Source organism: Leptinotarsa decemlineata, unplaced genomic scaffold, assembly GCF_025532065.1.
Source record: "Leptinotarsa decemlineata unplaced genomic scaffold, Ldec_3_MD MMD2_tig00026328_RagTag_RagTag, whole genome shotgun sequence".
Taxonomy (NCBI): domain Eukaryota; kingdom Metazoa; phylum Arthropoda; class Insecta; order Coleoptera; family Chrysomelidae; genus Leptinotarsa; species Leptinotarsa decemlineata.
This window is the reverse complement of record NW_027412688.1, coordinates 5,967,438-5,989,936: the sequence shown is the minus strand read 5'-3', so window position 1 is coordinate 5,989,936 and position 22,499 is coordinate 5,967,438. Positions and strand designations below refer to the sequence as shown.

The following is a 22,499-nucleotide window of genomic DNA, read 5'->3' as shown; positions in this document are numbered from 1 at the left end:
TTTTCACATTTGGAACATTGATGATCCTAGGGCTGACGTCAAAGGCGAAGTTCAAATCAATAATTCAAAATTACTGATTTGTTCTACCACTTAACTTCACACAAGCTTAACATTATGGAATATGCCTATAATACAGAATTTGAAAGAAAAAACAATAATAGGGACTCTTAACAACTTAGGGATCTGAAATGCATTATTTGGTTTATTGCTTCCACAAAACATTCTTATAGTAGTACTCAAAACTAATCACATTCATTTTTTAAATTTCGTTTGAAATACCGTTGTACACGTAGCCAATTTGGTAATTGAAGGACCGTTTAAAGAATTCATGATGGTGTTAAAAAACCTTTAAATCGAATATTGATTGTATGAACATCGGTTCGAAATGATTTTTTTTTATATAAGTAAATCGGAATCTTCGTTATGATTATTCTGTGAAATAAGCCCGATGCATGCAACCGCCTACGCATTGCCATATTTAACCAACGTAAGCATGAATTCTGAATCTTTTGGATTTTTTGCTCATATGCTTTCGTTAAGCAGAGACCGTACACTGAATCAGCAAAATTCAGGGTAGACAAAACTAAACTATCACATAACATTATTTTTGTTGCTTTTTTAAGAACATTTCTATTTCCATAAATAATCTTAAGAGTTCCATAAGCCTTTTGAATAAGTTTTTTCACGTGTGTTTCGAATCTTGAATTACTTTCGAGAATACGTCCCAGACTTTTCGCTTGATCTACAATGGACAGGTCCTTGTCAAGTATTTTTATTTTTATTTTGTCTTCAATCTTCTCCCTAACATTTTTTGGCCCAAATATCAAAACATTTGATTTTTTTGGGTTGTTAACTAGACAATGATCAGTTGCAGTTTCAACAAAATTATTGGTGTCTTTATTAACTTGTGCACAAGCCTTATCAACGTCTTCAGGTTTGAAAGAGATATAGATCTGTGTGTCGTCTGCGTATACATGAGAAGAACAATGTCCAAGGGAGTTAAGGAGCTGGCTGGTATAAATAGAAAATAGTAGTGGACCTAGAATTGAACCTTGTGGCACTCCCGACTTCAATTCTAGAAAATTCGACTTATTGGCTGCTACTGTCACACTCTGATATCTTCTCCTCAAATAATTATTGAAGAATTCAACACTATCTGCAGATATCGGGTGAATACAGTAGTTGCTGCATGATTACGGTGTTGTGCTATGTAGAAGTATATGAGTGTAATAACATTGTTCAGAACATATTCATGTTTGTGCTACTATGAGGCCATTCACTGTTACTTTATTTGAAATCAAAACCTTGTCGCAACAACTTATTATGAATATAAATCGGGCTGGTGATCTACATTACACTTATTACTTGAATTCTGGTTGCACATAAAAAAGGAATCTAGTTTTCAGATATGCCTCTTCCAGTCTGAAATATAACTTTGTGAAAGTGTCCACAGAGAGAACTTTCGTCGAATCAAATAGAGAAATGCGAGCATGCGTGACCAACTAATTTGACAAATCGTCCACTTCCTCTAAAATCACCTAAACGCTAGTGAGTAATAGGGGAATTCTAAACGCCTATAATTGAAAGATTGGTTCATTAATCAAAGACAATAGAGTACGACCTTCTGTGCTAAAAATATAACCTTGTTCGAAAGCAAGTAGTATAGGTTGACCTTAGTACTTCTCAGTATGTTTTAATTCCGCGATCATACAGGTAAGGTAAAGAATGAAATGAGAAACATAAGTTACTCCATCCTGAATGAGATTCATGCATATTACTTATGCATATATACAATGCATTCCATTTAAAACCAGCCACCCTGAATAACTTTTGGTACAATGATTTTCAGGAAAAATAAAAAACAAGTCAACAATAGTAGGGGAGACCGGGGTTGGTTGGGCATAGAGGTTGGTTGGTCCATTCGTAAAATTTCGGAATCCGTTCGGTTAACACCAGCGTTGCTCACATCTATCGGAAGGTGTTTGAATACGCGCCAGTTGAAGACAGTTATCGTTGATGTGTGGGCGTTTTTATTTTGTTTTACTTGGTGCACGTGGTTTTGTCACCCGTAAGTAAATATTTATGAGTTTGAAAAATTTGTAATATCAGTTTTATTGCTTTTTCGATAACAACAGAGTATATATATTAAAAAAATTTGCACTTTTGTCAATACTTGCCAAATATAAAACTTTGATTCATATTTTCATAAACATTCATGTTTTAACATTTAGTTTTGACATTTCTAACGTAAAAAAATGCATTGGGGATGGTTGGTACAAACAGTAAGGGGCTGATTGGTGAAGTGTACCAAGCAACCTCGGGGACTAGCTTTACGTTTTTTTTGTTTTGCTACTAGCTGGCTTTTTTAGGAAACCTTCATTTAATTACGAACGTTTAAAAGAAAATCGGAAAGAGGCAAAACACCCCGGATATTATGCTAAGTGCGGTCAGAGCCGTAAAATTGGAAGGGCAATCTCTAAGATCTGCTGCCAGTGACTTCGAAATTTCATTTAACACATTAAGAAGATATTGCTTCAAGTTTACACTAGAGGAACTGCAATCAGAAAGAGAAATGCCTTCAACAGTTGTTGGATACTTTAAAAATAGACAGGTAGGTTTTTTAAAAAATATACTTGATGATTTAGCTTCTAGTAAAATTTTTGGTTTTAGATTTTCACCGAGCTTCAAGAGTATAATCTCACAGATTACATAAAAAAGGCTGCCGATATTTACTGTGGTCTTACGCCCCAAGAAGTGAAAAGATTAGCTTATTTATATGTAACTTCTTCGCACCTGACGGTTCCAAATAGCTCGAAAAAAAATGAGATTGCAGGCCCCGACTGGTTTACATCATTTTCAAAGCGAAATTCTGGATTGGCTATAAGGACACCTGAAGCCACCAGTTTGTCTAGAGCCACGAGCTTCAATAAAACAAATGTAGACAGATTTTTCAGCAATCTAGAAATTGTTCTTAGAATGTATAACTTTAGTCTTGTGGACATCTGGAATATGAACGGAACAGGGATTACTACAGTTCAGAGACCTGACCGAATTGTGGGTAGATGTGGTGTCAAACAAGTGGGAAGAGTTACTTCGGCAGAACGCTTTATGCTTGTAACTTTGGCGTGTGCTGTTTCTGCTGCTGAAAATACTGTGGTACCTTTCTTCATATTTCCTCGTGTTCATTTTAAGCCCCATTTTCTCAGAGATGCCCCGCCTGGAAGCGATGGAAGTGCCAATCTATCAGGCTGGATGAAAGAAGTTAATTTTATACAATATATCCAGAATTTTATTCAATACTCCAGAGCGTCTAAAAAAACCTTCTCCTGCTTTTGATAGATAACCACGATTATCTCCCGAAGCACTAAACATCTGCAAAGATCACGGCGTAACAGTGTTATCCTTTCGGCCTCACTGTAGCCATTAGCTCCAACCTCTGGATCGCAGTGTGTATGGACCGTTAAAGAAGTATGTCAATGGTGCTTGTGATTCTTGGATGACTAATCGTCCGGGTGCAACGATGACCATTTATGACATACCCAGTATTGTTCGTACTGCACTACCATTAGCGGCAACTCCAAACAACATTACAGCTGGATTTCAGGTTTCCGGAATGTATCCATTTAATAGGGATATTTTTCCGGACAGTGAATTTATGGATGATTATGTTACAGATAGACCAGATCCTGAACAAGATTTGCAAGATATTGAGCAAAACGTAAATCCTGGTGAAGTATTGGAAGTTAAAGCAAAACTACCTGAACTTGGTTAAATTACACCCATCGAAGAGGTTTTAAACCGTGTCGACAACCCCTTACCAGACCAAGAGACTAATCCCAACGAAGACGTGCAACAAGCTGGACCAAGCAGAATTGCAGAAAGTAAGACGCCCACGCCCCAGAATTCTTAGTGTCTCCAGTCATCTAACAAAGTAGCAACATGTAGTTTTACAGATCTCGAAAGTTTGAAGCCGTTTCCAAAAGCCGCAGAAAGGAAAGTGCAACGGGGTCGCAAAAAAAGAAAATCTGAAATCTTGACAGATACGCCTATTAAAGATGCATTAGAAGAAGAAAAAAAGAAAAAAGGAAATAAAACGAAATCGATAAGAAAAGAGGTTTTTGGCAAAACTAAAAATAACACAAAAAAACTAGCAAATGCGAATAATTAAAAAATTAAAGACGATTCAACCAGTGATGAAGAAACCTTCTGCCTGCTTTGCGTTGAACCCTGGTCAAATAGTTTGCCTAACGAGAAAATAGTACACCCAATGCAAATTGTGGGCACATGAAAAATGAGCAGATGCGTGCTTGTTCTACGTTTGTCATAATTGTGATTCGGATGGTTCTGACTAGATTATTCACTTTTTTAACGGATAGGTACAGTTTTTTTTGTATTATAATTTTTTTGCAGGCTGATTCTTACTTCAAAAAATTAAAACAATGATAATTTTCTTAGTTTTTGCCTTGACCAACCAACCCCAAGGTTTGTACCAACCATCCCCAAATACGGGGTTGCTTGGTACACTTGCATCCTTAAGGAAAAAATTAAATTCTGGATTTAGGATAGGTCCAAACATTATGTAATTTGAAATTTATATAAATAAAACAACACTTATCTGGAAATCAAATGTATTTTCTCACTATCTATCAATAAAAAAATTAGAGGGTCTTCAATTTGAAAAGCGTACCAACCAGCCCCGGTCTCCCCTATAAAGGAGACACATTTTGACATATTCACATTTGATGTTACTTTCTCTATCGCACCCCCAGAGCATGTCACCAATTTTTTTTAAATGGATTACCCTATATTGTTTCGCATTATCAGATGCTCCATGATAAGCAGATTTCAACAAAGTATAAAACATATAGTCTGAAGCTTATGGTTCGCGAGCTACAAATTATTTGAGTTGACAACGAGCCAACCCGAATAACTTTTGAAACAATGATTTGCAAGAAAAATAAAAAAGATTCGTTCTAGAGACAAATATGGAAGCAATAAATCAAAAAAAGAGATTTTTTTATCAATTCTTGAATCAAAATCTGATGACTGAACAATGAGAAGAAAAAAATTTCTATGGTAAATGTTCAAAAACGTTTCCACCAACTTTCATACAATGGTACAAACGAGCTTCCCCTGCCACCCTCACATGGTTGAAAATCTCGGGAGTTATTTCTCTGCAATGCCTAATGATATCCTCTCTCAAATCTTCTAATGTTGTTGATTCTATCTCATACACTTTAGACTTCAAATGACCATATAGAAAAAAATCTACAGGTGTGAGATCCGAAGACCTTGGTGGCCATTCTGTAGGACTTCTTCTGCCAATCCAGCGACCAGGAATATGAGCATCCAAAAATTGTCGCACTGGAGCTGTATAATGAGGAGGTGCACAATCTTGCTGAGAAACTCCTCAATTGCCCTATTGATGCATGGTATTATTCGATTCTCCAACATATCCAAATATTAGTCAAAGTATCATCGATAAAAAAAGGTCCTATGATGTGGTCACCTTAAATTCCTGCCCTAAGTTACAGTTTTTGAGGTCGTTGGGTATGAACTTGACGGTATAAATGAGGATTCGTATCACTCCAATATCGACAATTTTGCCGATTCACCTCTCCATTCAAATTAAACGTACATTCATCCGAAAAACTAATTTTATACAAGAAATTCTGATGCAAGTTGATCCGTTCAGTGAGACTTTCACAAAACTCGATACGTTTATCGAAATCATCTTCCTTCAATTCATGAACCACTTTTAGGGCCAACGTGCCAAAACTGCAGTACAAATAGCTTCATCGTTGACTAGTCCTGAACGGTTACGCTTTTCATTGTTGACAGATCCAGTTTCCATAAATTTGTTCAATAATTCCGAAACGTATTTATGTCGTACATTTCTGCCTGGATGATTATCACTGAAAATAGTTTCGTATTTTCGCATTCATGACGATGTATCTCTGTAGTTGTTCATAAAATAATTTTTTGCTGCGAACTGGTTTATTTTGGTCAAAAAAACCCAAGAGACATTTTTTTGTTTAGAATGAAACAGGCTATCGGAAATAAATTTTTAAATGGTAAACAAATAATAAGACAAAAAGTTACATTGGAAATAAATTTTAGGGGTTGCGTTATCCACCCCTTACAACCATGGGGTAAACCAAATAAATTTCTGGCTAAGTGTCTTTTTGTTAGTGCAAAACGTCAGGTTAATTTCGATATTGTAACTTTTTTAGTGCTTGCGAAAAAAATTGTTATACCAATTTTATGTACCCCCTTTAAGGAGCTGTATCTTAACAAGGGATGCTCCAATGAAATTTCTTTATATGAAAGATCCTATCTTTTTTTCGATGAGGAATCACCTCCTCAAATCTTTAACACTTATTTAGTTGCATCCTGTATGAGTATTATCTATTAGTGTTTAAGTAAGCAAACTACAGAAAATTTATATTTTCTATAGTAAACACAAATTCCTAATCATGTAATTGAAATAACCGCCGGTATATTTTGCCTTCAAATGAAGAAATATTGTTGCATAGTGTATCTGAACACTTTGTATGCGGTCTGCAATATATTATAATTGATAAGTTATAAAATTGAAATTACAAAAATCATCAAAAATAAATGAAACACCCCGTGAAGAATGAATTCATTTTGTTTCTAATTTTCCCTCGGTTCAGATTATTAAAATAAATTTAGATATTCAACCATTCAACATCACATAATGATTTTATATGCCGTTAATTTTATTTCACTAATTCCACCTTACAAAAAAATAAATGTATTACTTCTACCAGGAAAACAAAATATCTTAACGAATTGAAACAGTAGTAAAGAATTAACGAAGTTAGATAACAGCTCTACCAACATGCCGCAATATGAGTTGCCTACTTATATTAGTTGAAAGTCGTTATATTTCATATTAGGTAGATAACACTTTGAACCATTGTTTGTATTACTGGTCATATACCTTCAAGCGTGAATGGTTCAAATCGTGAATTAGAACAGTGTACTCACAGCTGTTAATATTGTGGATTGTATATTCTTGTTGCTCTATGAATAAAGATTCTCACAATTGTATTATACGGAAAAAAAATCACCTGTTACTGGGAATCTGTCAAATATTTTATTAAACGAGTTTTAAATGAAATCTTTCCTATTCCACTCACCAATGTTTAAAGAGAATGTACATAAATCAAGAGGAATTCAACCAGAAAAATACTAGGATAAACAGGTCTACCACAAACATGAATGTTAATATCCAAACCTTTAAAAAAACATTAACACAAAAAACATTTTTTTTTTCGGTCCCAAATTTTTCAACGACTTAACAATTGACCGAAAACAGATTTCAAAAATGAAGAAATACAATATTGAAACAAAAAATATGTTATGAATTATATGTAGTATAGTTGATTTAGATTCAGTATATTATGATATACTGAATCTAAATCAATCTAAAAAAAATACCAAATGTTTTTGAAGGAAATAAAAGTTGAGTAAAAAAAAAGTTGAGAATTAAAGGTAACATGTAGGTACACCATATCGTTAAACATCTATCAAACAGTATCTAAGAAATTTTCATATTTATATCTTCATCAATCAATTCTTTGTATTTCAACGAATAATGGCACTTTCAAACTTCCTCAATAATTTCAACTTTTAAATTGAAAGTGGTAAATTTTCAGGACAGATTTATTTTTGGGAAAGAATGGTTTTGGCTTTCCAATTCTCCATCTTTGTACAAAAACATTGAATTACACGAAAGAAAAATCTTTAGAAACAACTACTATCATATGAACACTCTATTCAGTTTGCATACCAAACATTCGTTATGGGATCGAATCAGATATCATCCACAGGATTCCAACACAATATAGTAAATGAAAGAGGTGTAATTTCACTCACCTGGAACACTGTCATCCTCAATGGCGACCTCTTCAGCACCAATTAGAATCACATTAGTGATGAAAGCCATATGATTTTTGTTTGAATTGAAAGGAGTATATTTTCAGGAGAGATTAATTTTTGGGAAAGAAAGGTTCCGGCTTTCTACTTCTCCATATTTATACAAAAAAAATTTGGAAATTTTCCAAAGAAAGAAAAATGAATATATCCCAAAAATGTACCCCTCTCAATTTAGACAATATCAAAATTTCCAAATTTGATGAATATACACAGATTTGAATTTTTTATCGAAAAATTGGAGCGATGAATCATGTACCACCAGAAAAGTGCTGTCCCATTTTTGTGGGGTCAATACGAGTAATAGGTAGGAAGTGATTGAAAATTCCATGATTTATAATAATGTTTCTTTGGAAAATTCTATGGGTTGAAGAGAGGAATTGATATTTCGAAAATTTTTGAATTTGAAATGAATTTTCACAAAATCCTCGATTATGTTGGAAGAAACAGTTTTATTCAAAATAAAACAAATTATGAAACAACAACAAAAATTAATTGGCGCTCCGGGGCGACTTGATTGATTCAAGTGGCGCATTTGCTTCTTCAGCTGCAGGAAAACCCGAAAAAACCTCCAGCACCACGCATCACAGAATATTATATGTACAGTTCATGAATGAATACGCCTTATAGAAGGGCTTGATACAATTTCAAAAGTGATAGTTCTGAACCTCATAAAGTTTAGGGAGTCGATAAATTATATAAAAAAAAATGACAATTTCTAAATATTAATCAAGCGGTAATGAAACCATTATGATGAAGAATATACATCATAAACATAAAGTTTTTCAATATAATAGTACCATTCAATTTAGCACGTGTTCGGAATATAAACTGAAATATTTTTGATAATTATCGCTGGAATATACACTAAAATTTTAGTTTAAAAAATAAGTTGTTACAATGTAAATCTATGGGACTGTTCATATAATGTACCTTATGAAGCTATTAATCTAAACTAAACTAAAAATAAAATTTTGGGGTCTACCTATTACCCAGTTACATGTTTTGTTTGAACATGTCTACATATTATGTTGATAATACTTAAACAAAATAGAGATATAGTACCATATAGAGATTAGGTATACGCTACTGTTATAACATAAAAATTACATAATAACTAGTTCTAATTTGAATGTGAGGATTGCACAACATTGTGCTATTTGATGAGTCACATAAAATGTTGCACTTTGGATCATACTCATTTACGAACGTATGTGGGAAATCCTTTTATCACCAATTTGGATTTGTGATTTATCGCTAAAAAAGCAGGTAGTTCTGACACAAGAAAAAAAATCTGTACAAGCTTCAATTCTGATACATAGAAAAGTTGGCATGACAAAATTTCATTAGCTTTATTGTTGCTATGAATTTCTGCTAAAAATATACAGGTGTGTAGGTGGACGATAACGGCTTTTCTATTTGAGATAGTTGTACAGAGCTATGGAAGCTATGTTACAAAAATTACCAACACACAGGATGTTCGATAAATGTAATATGACTTATCAAAGTTCTGTTTTTCAATGGAATATCCTACATATGTTCATTCCATTGATTTTTTTCAAAACAGTTGTTCTCAAATGACCAGTAGAACATTCGAATGTCACAGAAATTGTCAATAAGCTTGACATTCAATTAATTAGGGGATGATTTCATGATTGAATTCTACTATTTTTGTCGCTTTGGAATGAAATGGTCTATCGAAGAAATAAATGATGTGGATGTGGCTCAACTACGACCAGACAGTTTTCACATGAAAAGATTAGAGAAAATAGGCTTTGTCAGTAATAATAATAATAGCCTTCATTACCCAACAAATAAAAACCATTTACAGGATTAATTAAGTATGTTAAAAAAGTAATATTAGTCCTTATAATTAATTATAAAGTTTCAATTTGACAAAATAAATAACAAAATTATAATATAATAAAATAATATAAAAAAACTATACCAGAAAATTAAAAATCCTCCATGATTGATATCACACAAATTAGAAATTAAATTGAAATTATTGCAAATGCTAAAGATAGGTGACTTGAAGTACAAATTGGTTCTGGCCAGTCGGCTGTAAAAAGTTTTTGTACTTCTAGTTTTAAAATGAGGCACACAGACATTTATAAGAGATAGCATCCACATTGTTGTGATCAATAAAATTGCAACAAATGAAAAAAATTAATTAGCGATGAACAATTTACCGTTTTTCTGAGTCTACTGAGTCTACTACACATATTCAATTCAATCGAAATAAGCCCATTTGAACAAGTCGATTAGGTCCGTGAGCATAAAAATTGTGTGTCGATGAAGACCGTTTTTGCCTGGTCCTGTTTGTCGAAGGTGAGAAAGTTATCGAATACTTGAAAAGATAGTAGTCGGTTGGCGAGAGATCTGGGAAGTATGGTGGGTTAGGAAGAAGTTCTGACAATGTCACTGTCAGGTATTCCTGACATTCTAGGCATTTATTAAAGGAAGACTATTAAATTGAATCCATTTTTTGAATTAGATAATGTTTGTTAAATCTCTTTCAAAGGACAAGGAGTAAAAAATTGAAATTTGGCAGGCATGTGCAACTTGTTGAACCCTTTAATAAAAATTATTAAAAAAAATTATCGATGAAATCATATCTCATATTTGAGACACACTGTATAATTTTTTTGCATGAAAATAAGGGCACTTTAAAATACTCAGCGACGTGCCCGACCATATTTCCGAAAGAAACAACACCTTTGATTTAGTGAATTTGTTCCATGTTAGAGACTCGCACTGTATATAATTTTTCTTTGAGACAAAATAAGTTTCCATCACGATGGAATGCGTGCTTTCGTAACTCCTATACATAAATCTGGTAAAATGTCACTTATAGTAAATTACAGGCCAACTACTGCTGCTGGTAAATTGTTAAAACAGATAATATATGCATAAGTGTGGCACAAAGTGAAAAATTTAATAAATGAAGAACAGGAACGCTTTTTGCCAAAGAAGTTAACTCCCACAAATCTTTTGTCTTTCAGTCATAACGTACTTAGTCTGGAAAATTCTACTCAGATCAACGTGATATATACTGATTTCCAAAAAGCGTTCGACAAAGTAAATCATGATAAACAAACTTTGTCTATGTGGAGCTACTAAAGGAACTATGACATTTTTAGCATCATACTCAGACGAGAGAACATTTAGAGTAAAATTCTGTACTAACTATTCAGATGAGTACCAGTCAAAATCAGTGGTGCAAGGGACAAATCTTGGGCCTGTACTGCTTTTCATTTTTTAAAATGATCTACCAGCAGAAATTGAGTATTCAAATTGTTTACTCTTTGCAGATGACCTTGAATTTTATAGAAAAATAGGTTGTGTTCAAGATTGCAGTAAGCTGCAAAAGGATATTGAAAACGTTTACCAATGGAGTGTGAAAAATAAGTTACCATTTAATACGTCAAAATGTGTTGTGATGAGTTGCACAAGAAAGAGATAAAAAATGGAGTATTCATATGAAATGGAAAATATCAGGTTGGCACGAGTAGGTAAGTAATATTAAAGATTTGGGAGACGATATGACTCAACCCTGTCGTTCAAAAACCACATTGAAATAGTAGTCTCGCAGGGTTCACAGAGTTTGGGTTTTGTTTTGAGGCAAATATTTTAGGAATTTCCAGTCATTAGGATATATAACGCTCCGGTGAGACCCAAACTCTAATATTGTGCAGCCGTTTGGCACCCATATCATTTCATATATAAAAATAACTTGGAAAAAATTTAAAATAGACTACAACGGCAATTATATTCTAGAAAATATGGAGTTTACCCAGATTATTATTGTGTGAGAACTAATGATCTCAGGAAAACATTTAAAATTTTGAGTTTAGAGAATAGAAGGCGGTACATAATATTTGCAATGTGTTACAAAATTTATAATAACTATCTCAACTGTCGTCAGTTGAGTAGTTTAATGAAAAGAAAAAACCCTATTAAATTTACAAGATCAACCCCTTTTTTCGAAATTCCATTAGTCACCACGACTCAAGGTCCGAACTCAGCTTTGTCCGACCCCCTAAAGAATTTTTCAATGGCTTGAAAATGTAATAATAAAAGTATCAATCATTAGCTTATCTGTTATATTTTTGGATTAGTTATTTACTCTTTCTTATAACATAGGTATCTCTTTAGTTTCTTTCATTGTATACCAGCTATATGAATTCATGATACTTGTACAACGATTTTCTCATGTAATTAGGTTACACCTGTATGAGAATAAATAAATAAATAAATAAATAAATAATTAACAAGTTTGGAACAAACTTTGCTACCACACGCTTCATGCCTAAAATTTCCGAAAAAATTGCAAGTGCTATACCGACATCCCGAGCAACTTCTCTAATAGTGATTCGACGATTGATCATAACAATTTTATTCACTTTCTCAACGTTTTCATGTGAATGTGTGTTCGAGACGATTGTACCAACGTAAAAAAAATTAAAAATGGCTAATAGAATGTAAGTAGCCCGCGAAATTTGATCATCACCTTATTTTTTGAACAGACCTCATCGGCAACTTTCAACGAAATTTCCAGCTGAGAAATCATTGATTTTTGACTGAGAGTGAATGAGAAAATCTACCCTTTGGATATAAATATAAAGGTTAGAGTTACGATGACGTTAATAGTGAAACTCGCGTCGAGTATAGTGTTGTAGTTCTGGGTACATTTCTCAAGAAGAGATATGTACAACGAGCATCTAGATTTTTCTCCAAAGTTTTTTCATAATTACTTTTGTAAGTCCCTCGTATGTAATTCACGTGCGTTTTGTAATGCTCATAGTACCTATGTGGACGACCCAAATTTTTTATTTAATTTTCCTTCCCGACTTTTGGCAAACACTCCGTATCACGCCTAGATAAGAATATTGAACTAATTAAAGGACGAGGCACCGCACGAGGTGCAAATCTCAGAAATCGCTGAACTCCTTTCCGTCTCATGATTTTTACCGACAAACGGGGTACAATCAGGGTCAAATTAGCCATGCCCGCGGCACCGGCTTTTCGCCGGCAAATAGCGGTCAGCTTTTGCGTCTGCGCAAATCCGTTTAACGTCAGATCGATTCCCCTTACCCTTTTTCCATCACCAACCAATTTGCCGGCTTTTGCAAACAATTGAGTGCGACAGCAGCGAGAGAGATAGTACAAATAAAAGCTATGTACAGAAAGAGAACGGGTTATCTCTCTTTGCTCACCGCGATTGTTAAAAGTTTCACCACCGGTATTAACTTAATGTCGCGTTGCCATATGTAACATTTTTCACGGGAGTTGAATAGAATTGCCAAATGAGAAAACAGTTCGCACTAACTACCAGGACTAAAACAAACGCCGTCAATAAAAAGATGGAGAGTTACATTTCAATTATCCAACTTTTGTGGGTTTACACTAGTTCATTCAGTCGTCAATATCGACCATCATACATTTTTCATTGGCAATCTACTGTAGCTTGGCCAATGCCAGCATAATGAGAACTCTTTCAGACTATCAACCTATCAATTTAACTTATCTTTTTTTCATCTAAACACATAAGATGAAAAACGGAGGTTGCATATTTCTATACAACCCACTGATCTTCAGCCTTTCCCATTTCAGTACATTTATTGTATCTGAATTGAAGGGGTTATATTTTTAGGAGTGATTAATTTTTGGGAAAGAAAGTTTTTGGCTTTCCACTACTCCATCTGGAGTAGTAGAAAGCCAAACACTTTCTTTCCTAAAAATTTATTGTATTATTCTGGGAATGAGGACTTATATTATTGTTAATTTTAATAACTAAATCACTTCCTAAACCTAATGGGCTTTGTAATATTTCAGTCCGAACGAGTAATATAAATTCATTCAATTCAATTCATTTATTACCTCTTTTGCCATATAAAATATGTTAGGGTCGTCAATATACAAATAGATAAAGATTACAAATTATTGCGATGGAGACGATACTCATAAATATACCCATATATACATACACAAATGTACATCAAGTTATAACCAAATCAATAAATTCATCAATTGCATATATAGGATTATTGGTCTCATCATCACTTTTATCACAAGCATTTAAATCACTGTCAGCAACACTTGGACTTATATCCAAAGAAACAGGTTTGTTTTATTGTTTATGACCTTATTACAAAATAATATATGACATATTCACATTCTGGGGTAGAGCTATGGCTTAATAATGTTGAGTCACGTCTCAATACATTGTGTTTTCTCGGACTGAAAATGAGCGTGGAGTCACATGTTCTCATACAACAACATCTGTCCTCCAGCTGACCTTTTTTTTTTAGTGTAACGTGTAAACTTGTTCTCAATGATCTTTTATTCAACAATTCTATGCCAGTAAGTGGTGTATTCCCAGCACGGCTCTACAGACATCATTTTTCAAAATGGATTTTGCTATCCCTACTGCGTTTTTAGCTAGTTTATTCAACTTAGGATATTTTTAATTGAATGTTTTCAGTTCTACGTCCAAACTTTTAGAAGAGTCTCTAAATTCTTCGTTAATGAAGGGATTGTCTGGTATAAATACTTTAGAAATGCCCTGATAAGAGAAAATTATTTTGTCATACATACAACTATCTCTCCAGCTATTTTGCATTTTGAAGGAATGCAGTTTCGGAATAACAGATTTGAAATTATGGAAAATTAATTCAATATATGTACGTAAATCATCTATAATTATTAAAAAATTCAACTGCTGAATTCAGCATAGATCTTTCGCTTGATGACCACCATGTGTTACAAAATTGAATAATTTGTCCAAGTATAAGAAGCACATCTTTGGAAAATAATGCTAAAAGTGCCTGAAAAACTATTTCTTGAAGAAATAAAGTAAATGTTATCGCACATCATGATCTGTCAATCGTATAAATTTTTTCAAAATAGGTATTGAAATTATTTCTCTCTCTTTTCGATCAAAATTGAGGTGTATACACTTGTACTGAAGATAACTCTGTGAAATTGGGTTAGGGCCAGTCTAGAGCTAGTCTCAGTTTCACTCAGAAATTAATAAGCTCAACCTTGAATCTTTCTATCCAATGTGATTTATATCTAATAAACTTCCAATTCGTGAATTAGTTCGATAAACAGTCATGACTCTGAGTAGTTGAAGATATATTTTTGAATATGTGGTCATAGCTCACTGATGATACTATCGTTACATCTTCTTTGAACTTAAAAACATGTTCTCCAGGTTGACTCCTAAGTATATTTACTCCATATGCGGGAATTGACGAAATTAAAAAATGTCACTTTGTTTGCTTTACAAGGAAGTGGCTAATTTTCAGACTTTGGGCTTGAGAAAATTGTAATAAAATTATATATGAGTATCTATGAGTGTTCGTGAGTTGTCATTTATATTCATAGTGAAAAATTGAACAAAATATATTTTCATATATATGCTACAAATGATGATATTATGATAGGCTGAATTTGAACCTTTGGCGTAAATTGAAACCTCTATTAAAAATTTTTCCCATAACAGAACATAAAAATTCTATTCTGCGTCTGAGTAGTGTTTTGCTGACTAAGTTAGCATCATCGGGATATGATTGTCATATTCTGATCGTGCTAACTTGGATATTGGGTAAAAACCTTCTTGTTGGAAGATGGAGAAATAGAAAGCTAAACACACAAAGTCGTAGTCTTATGCAAGAAAGTACCCTTTTTTTAAATAGGTGTGGTTTCAACCCGAAACTTCGAGACTACACTATTAAGGATGATAGTGTTCCATGTAAGTGAAATTTTATACCAATACTCTTTCATATATTACGTTGTGTAGCATAAGAAAAATATCGGTTTCAACTCCATAACGATTGTTTGAAGTACAAACTGGATGAGAAAAAGTGATTTTCGTTTGATTCAATGTTCATATAGTTGATTCAAGTGTACTTTTTCTTTTGTGTAGTGCAATGTTCATGTGAAATTAGTTGTTTCAAAAGGGTTGTTCTTCCAGTTTGTATCTGAGGGAAATTTCTATTTATGATATACACATTTTTGGCAGAGTTTATTTTGATGTTATTTTTTTCTTTCTTCGAGAGTATTCCTCATTTTTTATTTGAAGATGGAAAGTTTTTTCTCTTGAATTTTTTTTTTCAATTTATTTTGAATATTACTGTCATTAGTAAAACGCACATCGAGATACAGTATTGATAATTTATTTGAAACTTCATTGGATAAATTTGCCTCGTTTAATGAAAAATCATTATTGATAACGTCACATCCGAAAATGTGATGTTCTGATTTCTTCGAATTAAACTTGGCAATGTCGCACGACGGCCTGGGTAGATTAGGTTTTTGAACGTTCATAAGCTCGCGGAGTGGTGGAGGTAAATTCGAGTTGATTAGTCAGGGAACTAATTTATAAATATAAAGTATTGCGAAAAAAAAAACATTCAGTGAAATAGGAAGTAACAGTGTTAGTGTGTGAGTCAAGTGCCACAGCGACACATCTATAAAATACGAGAAAACGTAACCTAATTTTATTTGGAGTCTAGTGACATTTTGCTGAATGGTCGATTATGAAATTTTTTGTTAAATTATCACACCATTACCTGTTCACTTCGGTACTTGTTAGAAAAAGAAAAAGGCTGAAGTTCTAATTGGGAAGGAACCGAATCGCAAGGAGAGAAACCCTTATTTACCGACTGAAAGTACAATTTTAAACTTAACTTATTGATAATTTATTCCGTAATTTATTTTTATAATTTAGTAACTTGAATATTCGAAAATGAGACCAAGTTTCGCGTGATAATTAAAAATAGTCCTGTAATTAATTAAATATCGGTTTGTAAGACTTGAAAATGAACGGGAACGTAAATAACAGGAGTTACTATCCGAACGCCCGGTATGCGACAGTATTTCAAGAGGAAAACATCGAGGCGAAAAAGAAGCAAGGTGAGTTGAAAGTTTTTCTTTTTACTGAATTCCTGACTTAGCTGCTGCATAAGCACGTGTGAGCTGTGCACGTGTCAAACAGTACCGGCAAAGGAATCTTAAAGAACAGTCAATTTAGTGTATTCGACCTAGGTTAGTTCAGATGCGATTTTGGATAATGAATAGGGGGGATTGGCGAGGGCTTTTGCCTTTCTTTCTTTTTTCATGAATAATTAATGTGAAATTTATACCATTGATATTACCTACACCACTATATATATTTCCACCATTTATATGGAAAATTATTTCCCCAAATCAACTTGATGGGATTGAAAACACAAAAATAGGGGGAAAATCTCAGTATGGTGTGTCCATACTTTTCAGCAATACTCTTAAGGGCATACACTTTTTCAAGTGTGTTTGTCTGTGAAACTTCAAGTAGTTGGTTTTTGGTATAGTAATCTTCAAAATACAAATTGATATCCATTAAAAAACTTTGCATTTCATCTTTCCTCGAATTTTCATTCGGTACTTTGATGAGCTATCGCGAATGATAGGAAGCGTTGTCAAGAACTATTACATACACTATTCGTATCCAAATTTGGGATCAATGTGTTTTCAAACCATTCCTCAAAAATATTAACTTCCACGTTCTTATGATAGTCATTATTGTAGTCCTCAAGTTTTATTCCACATAATTTCAAAAGAATTCAGAAACCATCATTTACTTCCTCCGCAATGCACAATGATTAGTCGCGATCCTTTGTTTGCAGGCATGTTAGGCGTACAAATTCTAGAACCAACCCTTTCGTAACTATGTCGTGAGTGTCACGACATATTTAGTTATTTGTTCTAAGTATTTGTTACGCAATTCCACTATTCTTCTGCTTTCCATAACTGCTTGACGTTTGTTTATTATTTTAAATCAAAATCCTAGTTTCTTTTATCCAATTCTGAAGAGTTTTGTCACAGTAGCTCACGTTATGGGCGGAAGTATTCAATTTCTTCCTTATAATTTCAATTGTAGGAATCTCATTGCTTTTGTAACAGTCGTATATTGTTTTTTTCAATGAATTTATTAGATGAACATTTAAAGGTTTTGGTAATCCCGTATCACATCGCGTCTTGCGTTCATAAGATTTGTTTTTGACCATTTTACGTACAGTTGAGAAAGGAATTTTGGTCAAATCGGATGTTGCTTGTAATAGTTTGTTTCCCTCGAAACTAAACTTGAGATACTTATATACGTTGAAACATAATAGCTGTGTTTCAATATTGAAATGCATCCGAATCTTATTCACTGGTATCTCTTTTTCGCATTATTCACCATCGCTATTGGAATAACTACTTACACAGGAAAAAGTCTGCGTTATCACACTCGTTATTACAATTAGTACTTGTCCAAGGACGCCACATTTTGAACAGATAACAACAATTTTAAGTAATTATAACTTCACCAATATCGAATTTCAACACTCAAATCGCGATTAGTTCTTGAACTGAACATTGACAACATGACGGCTCGCATTCTATTCTTCACCGTAACACGACTTCAAATTTAATTTTATTATTCTTCAGCCAATCATATCACTCGGTTAGTAAAAATCATCCAATACGAACCGCCAATTCTTCAGTCCACGTGGACTAGTTGGCAGCGGCTTCATTTCTCTGTATTGGTTTTTTTGGCTGTTGAGAACGCCGACACTAAGTATTCACAATACCAGTTACTTCGACTATACCTACTAGCTGACCTGGCAAACTTCGTACCGCTTTAGAATTGATGAATGGTGTGTTAAGTTATTAGCCGAGATATATTACCCTTCATTAATGTGACAGCGTGAGCACGGGCCGGACTAACAAGGCCAGTGTTGTAGGTCATTTTCATGCTCTGACAAAAAATAGACAATAATACATTCTGTAAATAAATACATAGTATTATATAATTGTATTTTTTAACTCTGAAGTACTAGAAATGTAGCTCGAGGGCCAAGCAATATTTTCGTAAATTTTGGACATGAAACGTGTGGCAGCGAAGTTTGTTCCAAAATAGCTGAATTTTTATCATAAAAACTGTCGCATGAGCATCGCTAAGGAATTATGGAATGACGGCTATCCAGATTTGCTGGAAAGGGTCAAAACTTGTGACGAATCATGAGGATATGGTTATGTCAACGAATGTCAAGATTTTGGTCACTGTTTTCTTCAATCACCGTGGAGTAGTGCATGCATTAGGATTTCTTGCCACATGGTCGTACGGTCAATGAGAAGTATTAGCTTTTACATCACGATAATGTACCTGCACACTCGTTATTACTTGTTTGTGAGTTTTTGGCCAAAACGAATACCACAGTATTTCTGTATACAGTAGTTTCACTCAGCGTCGGTCCCTTTGATGTCGGTGTCCAGGAGTTTCATTTTTTATAATGATGACGTATTTGACACTAATGACATTTCTCCCTACTACAATCTCAACCAAAGCGTGTATACACTGCTTAACATAACAACTATTCATATAAACTGCTCAAAAAAAACAGTCTATGAAAACCATGTTGGGCACCTGAGAAAATTGTACAAATGATAATTTTGCATTTGTGTAATATTGAAGTAATCCAGATCATTTGGGCAATGATGAACTAAGTTTCAAGTAGATTTTAAAAATTCATGGAATCGGCAGATGTTCATATTCGAATGTGACAAAATATATTTTCATTTCAACAAGAAAAAAGACAAGATAAAGAACGTGTTTTGTTATTCATGAACCATGGTACGAATCCATGCGAAATTTCTTTGTAGTGATTTTTGGGGCCAAATATAGCATATTCATTTATTGATTGGAGAATTCAAGATGGCGGACGAGTTTGCCGATTCGATTATATCAAGGACCAATTATTAAAAATATTCCTAATCGAATTCATCACTCAAGATTAAGGAATCTGTAGAGCCTATTCTTTCTGAATTATGTAGTTACTATTCAGGACTTGAAGAAGTAAAAAAGTAATTAAGTATGTAGTGTTCAATCATACAAAAATATTTTTTTGTATGTATGTACTAACTATAAATGTATGTGAGAGTTTTCGGAGTCGGAAGTTATGAATTATTTACACTGTAAGATAATAGGTTGTTTTGCTGCTTCCAGCTTTTATCCAAGTAAAAATTGATAATAAATTCACTGATAAGTCCAAATGCATTTTGACTATACCATTATATATGTTTTCCGACAGAAAACAACTACTTCTTGAGCTAATAACTCGACATATATTGACAAATGTTGATATTTGAATCTATACAAGTCTAGATGTCTAATCAACCCCGAAAAGTTGCTGCGTAGATTAAAAACAGTTATTCTAAATGAAACATGTCCTATTAGTCAGCAACTTCTTATATAATGTAAATTTGACTATCAAAAATACTTTACGACTGTTAACCTTTCGGAATCCAAGTCGCCTCAGACATAATTGCAAAGATTTTCACTTTGAAGAAACAACTTTGCAAGAGCTCTCTAGGACAAATAGTGGGACTTCGCCTGATTCGAACAAGGAACCAACTGCGAACCGTTTTGAAGTGTTCCTCATCAGTGCAGACCATGCTATCAAGAATGTATACACACAGGGACTCGTTATTTCTCCTAGAGAGCTCTTGCACAATACCATGGTTCATGAATAACAAAACTCGTTCTTCATCTTGTCTTTTTTCTTGTTGAAATGAAAATATATTTTGTCACATTCGAATATGAACATCTGCCGATTCCATGAATTTTTAAAATCTACTTGAAACATAGTTCATCATTGTCGAAATGATCTGGGTTACTTGAATATTACACAAATGCAAAATTATCATTTGTTCAATTTTCTTAGGTGCCCAACATGGTTTTCATCGACTGTATTTTTTTGAGCAGTTTATATGAATATTTGTTATGTTGAGCAGTGTTTAAACGCTTTGATTGCATGCCTGTCTTAAACTCGTCGTTTGCGCAGACCTAAGACATCGACGCGTGGGTCTGCGCGTAGGAAACTTCAAACCACAAATCAGCCTTTATGAAATTACTGTATACAAAATACTGTGCCAATACCGTAATCATGCTTCAGCCACCGTATTCACCAGATTTCCCCCCCTGCGACTTTTTCCTGCTCCCAAGATTGAAGAGACCCATGAAAGGACGGCGTTTCGCGACGATTGAGGATATGAAAATCGAATCACTGAGAAAGCTCAAGGATATACCAAAAAGTGAATATCAGCACTCCTTCGAGGATTGGAAAAAAACGCTGGCACAACATTATATTTGAGGGTCAAGATTGAAATTGATGAATAAATAAATATTTTTTGAAAAAAATGAAAATTCACCTTATTTTTTGAACAGACAGTGTATATGTTTGCATATCGTTGGATTCACGAATATTTTCAATTTTGATGTTTTAACCCTTTCAGACCCGAATTTTGGTTTCAGTTCAAAAAAATTATTTTTAGGGGTTTTCCAACAGAATAATGATCCATAAGGGTGTTTATTCACTTTTTTATTTTTATTTTACATTTTTTCAAAAAAAAAACCATGTCCATTATAATGGACATGTAGACCCAATACTAAATACGGATATCATTGGATTGAATAGTTTATTGGTGATTATTTCTGAAACAATTTCTATCTTTGACAAAACAGAGATGAATTTTACATTTGATACAGTAAACATGAGTTTTCCCTTTACAACCAGGATATTTGCATCTTATTGCTTCTTTATTTTGGTCCATTTCTGGCATATGATCCTTGTGGTCTGTCTGAATTTCGCGTAGGGGCCTCACTTCAGTATTTGCCTTTTTGGGTAGGACATGGAAAACTGGTGGACTGGAAGAAGGTCGCCCAACTTTTCTTTTCAGATTTACAGGACGATTCTGCCTCATCAAACACTCTGCTATCCGCATTTTGAAGTGTAAGGAATCCATTATTTCATTTTTGGCTACACCCATAGCTTGAGCGTCTTTTTTATACTCTAACCAGCTGTTAGTGCAAACTAAATCTACTGCATGAAATATCATGCGTAGAGTCCATTTTCTAGACTTTATAAAAATTCGATAATGACTAACCATCTGGACGCTGTATTTCTACATAAGTCTTCCCCGCTTTATCCCAACGTTTTACCTTATCTTCATCTCCCTTGCCTACAAAATTAGATCCCATGACCACAGACCTATTATCCAGCCATTTACATAAAACTATGCCATCTTCACTTACGACCTCTTCACTGTATCCTCTGTCTTTTTTTGTAAAAATATTATCTTGGCTTGGTGGTGTACTACTGAAACGAAATTGTTTTCAGAATTGTCATTATTTTCTGTTCCTATGTTTCCTGTTATAAATTTGTACTTTAGAAAAGATCCTTTCTTCCAGTTTATATCCAATTTCTTGGTAACTTTCATTTCTTTGCTGCTCTCGTTCTGTTCTTTTTCTGGTAACGCAATTGTCTCGGGTATAAGCTCAATATCTCTTCCTACCACCCTTGAAATAGCTGGTATGTCATTGAACGTTGTTTCAATTTCCTGGTCACTGTCAGCTTCGGTGTCGGAAAACTGACCTAAAGAGCTCAAAACCTTCTCAGATTCCTTTTCCAGATCGTCATCATCTAAAAGTAATAATAATATATCCG

The 22,499-nt window shown here is 33.8% G+C and overlaps 1 protein-coding gene across 2 annotated transcripts in view; it reads left to right on the top strand.

The window, feature by feature from the left end:
* The window catches only part of Picot (putative inorganic phosphate cotransporter protein picot), a 92,872-nt gene that overhangs the window by 46,701 nt on the left and 23,672 nt on the right, over positions 1 to 22,499 (top strand). Inside the window, exon 1 of one of the 2 annotated variants that reach the window (XM_023163474.2) lies at positions 16,310 to 16,884. The exons of the other annotated variant lie outside the window; for it this stretch is intronic. Within the exon in view, the coding sequence (XP_023019242.1) occupies positions 16,791 to 16,884 (94 nt within the window). The 5' untranslated portion in view covers positions 16,310 to 16,790. Of the gene's footprint in view, positions 1 to 16,309; positions 16,885 to 22,499 lie in introns of those variants that run through there. 2 annotated transcript variants of the gene reach the window in all.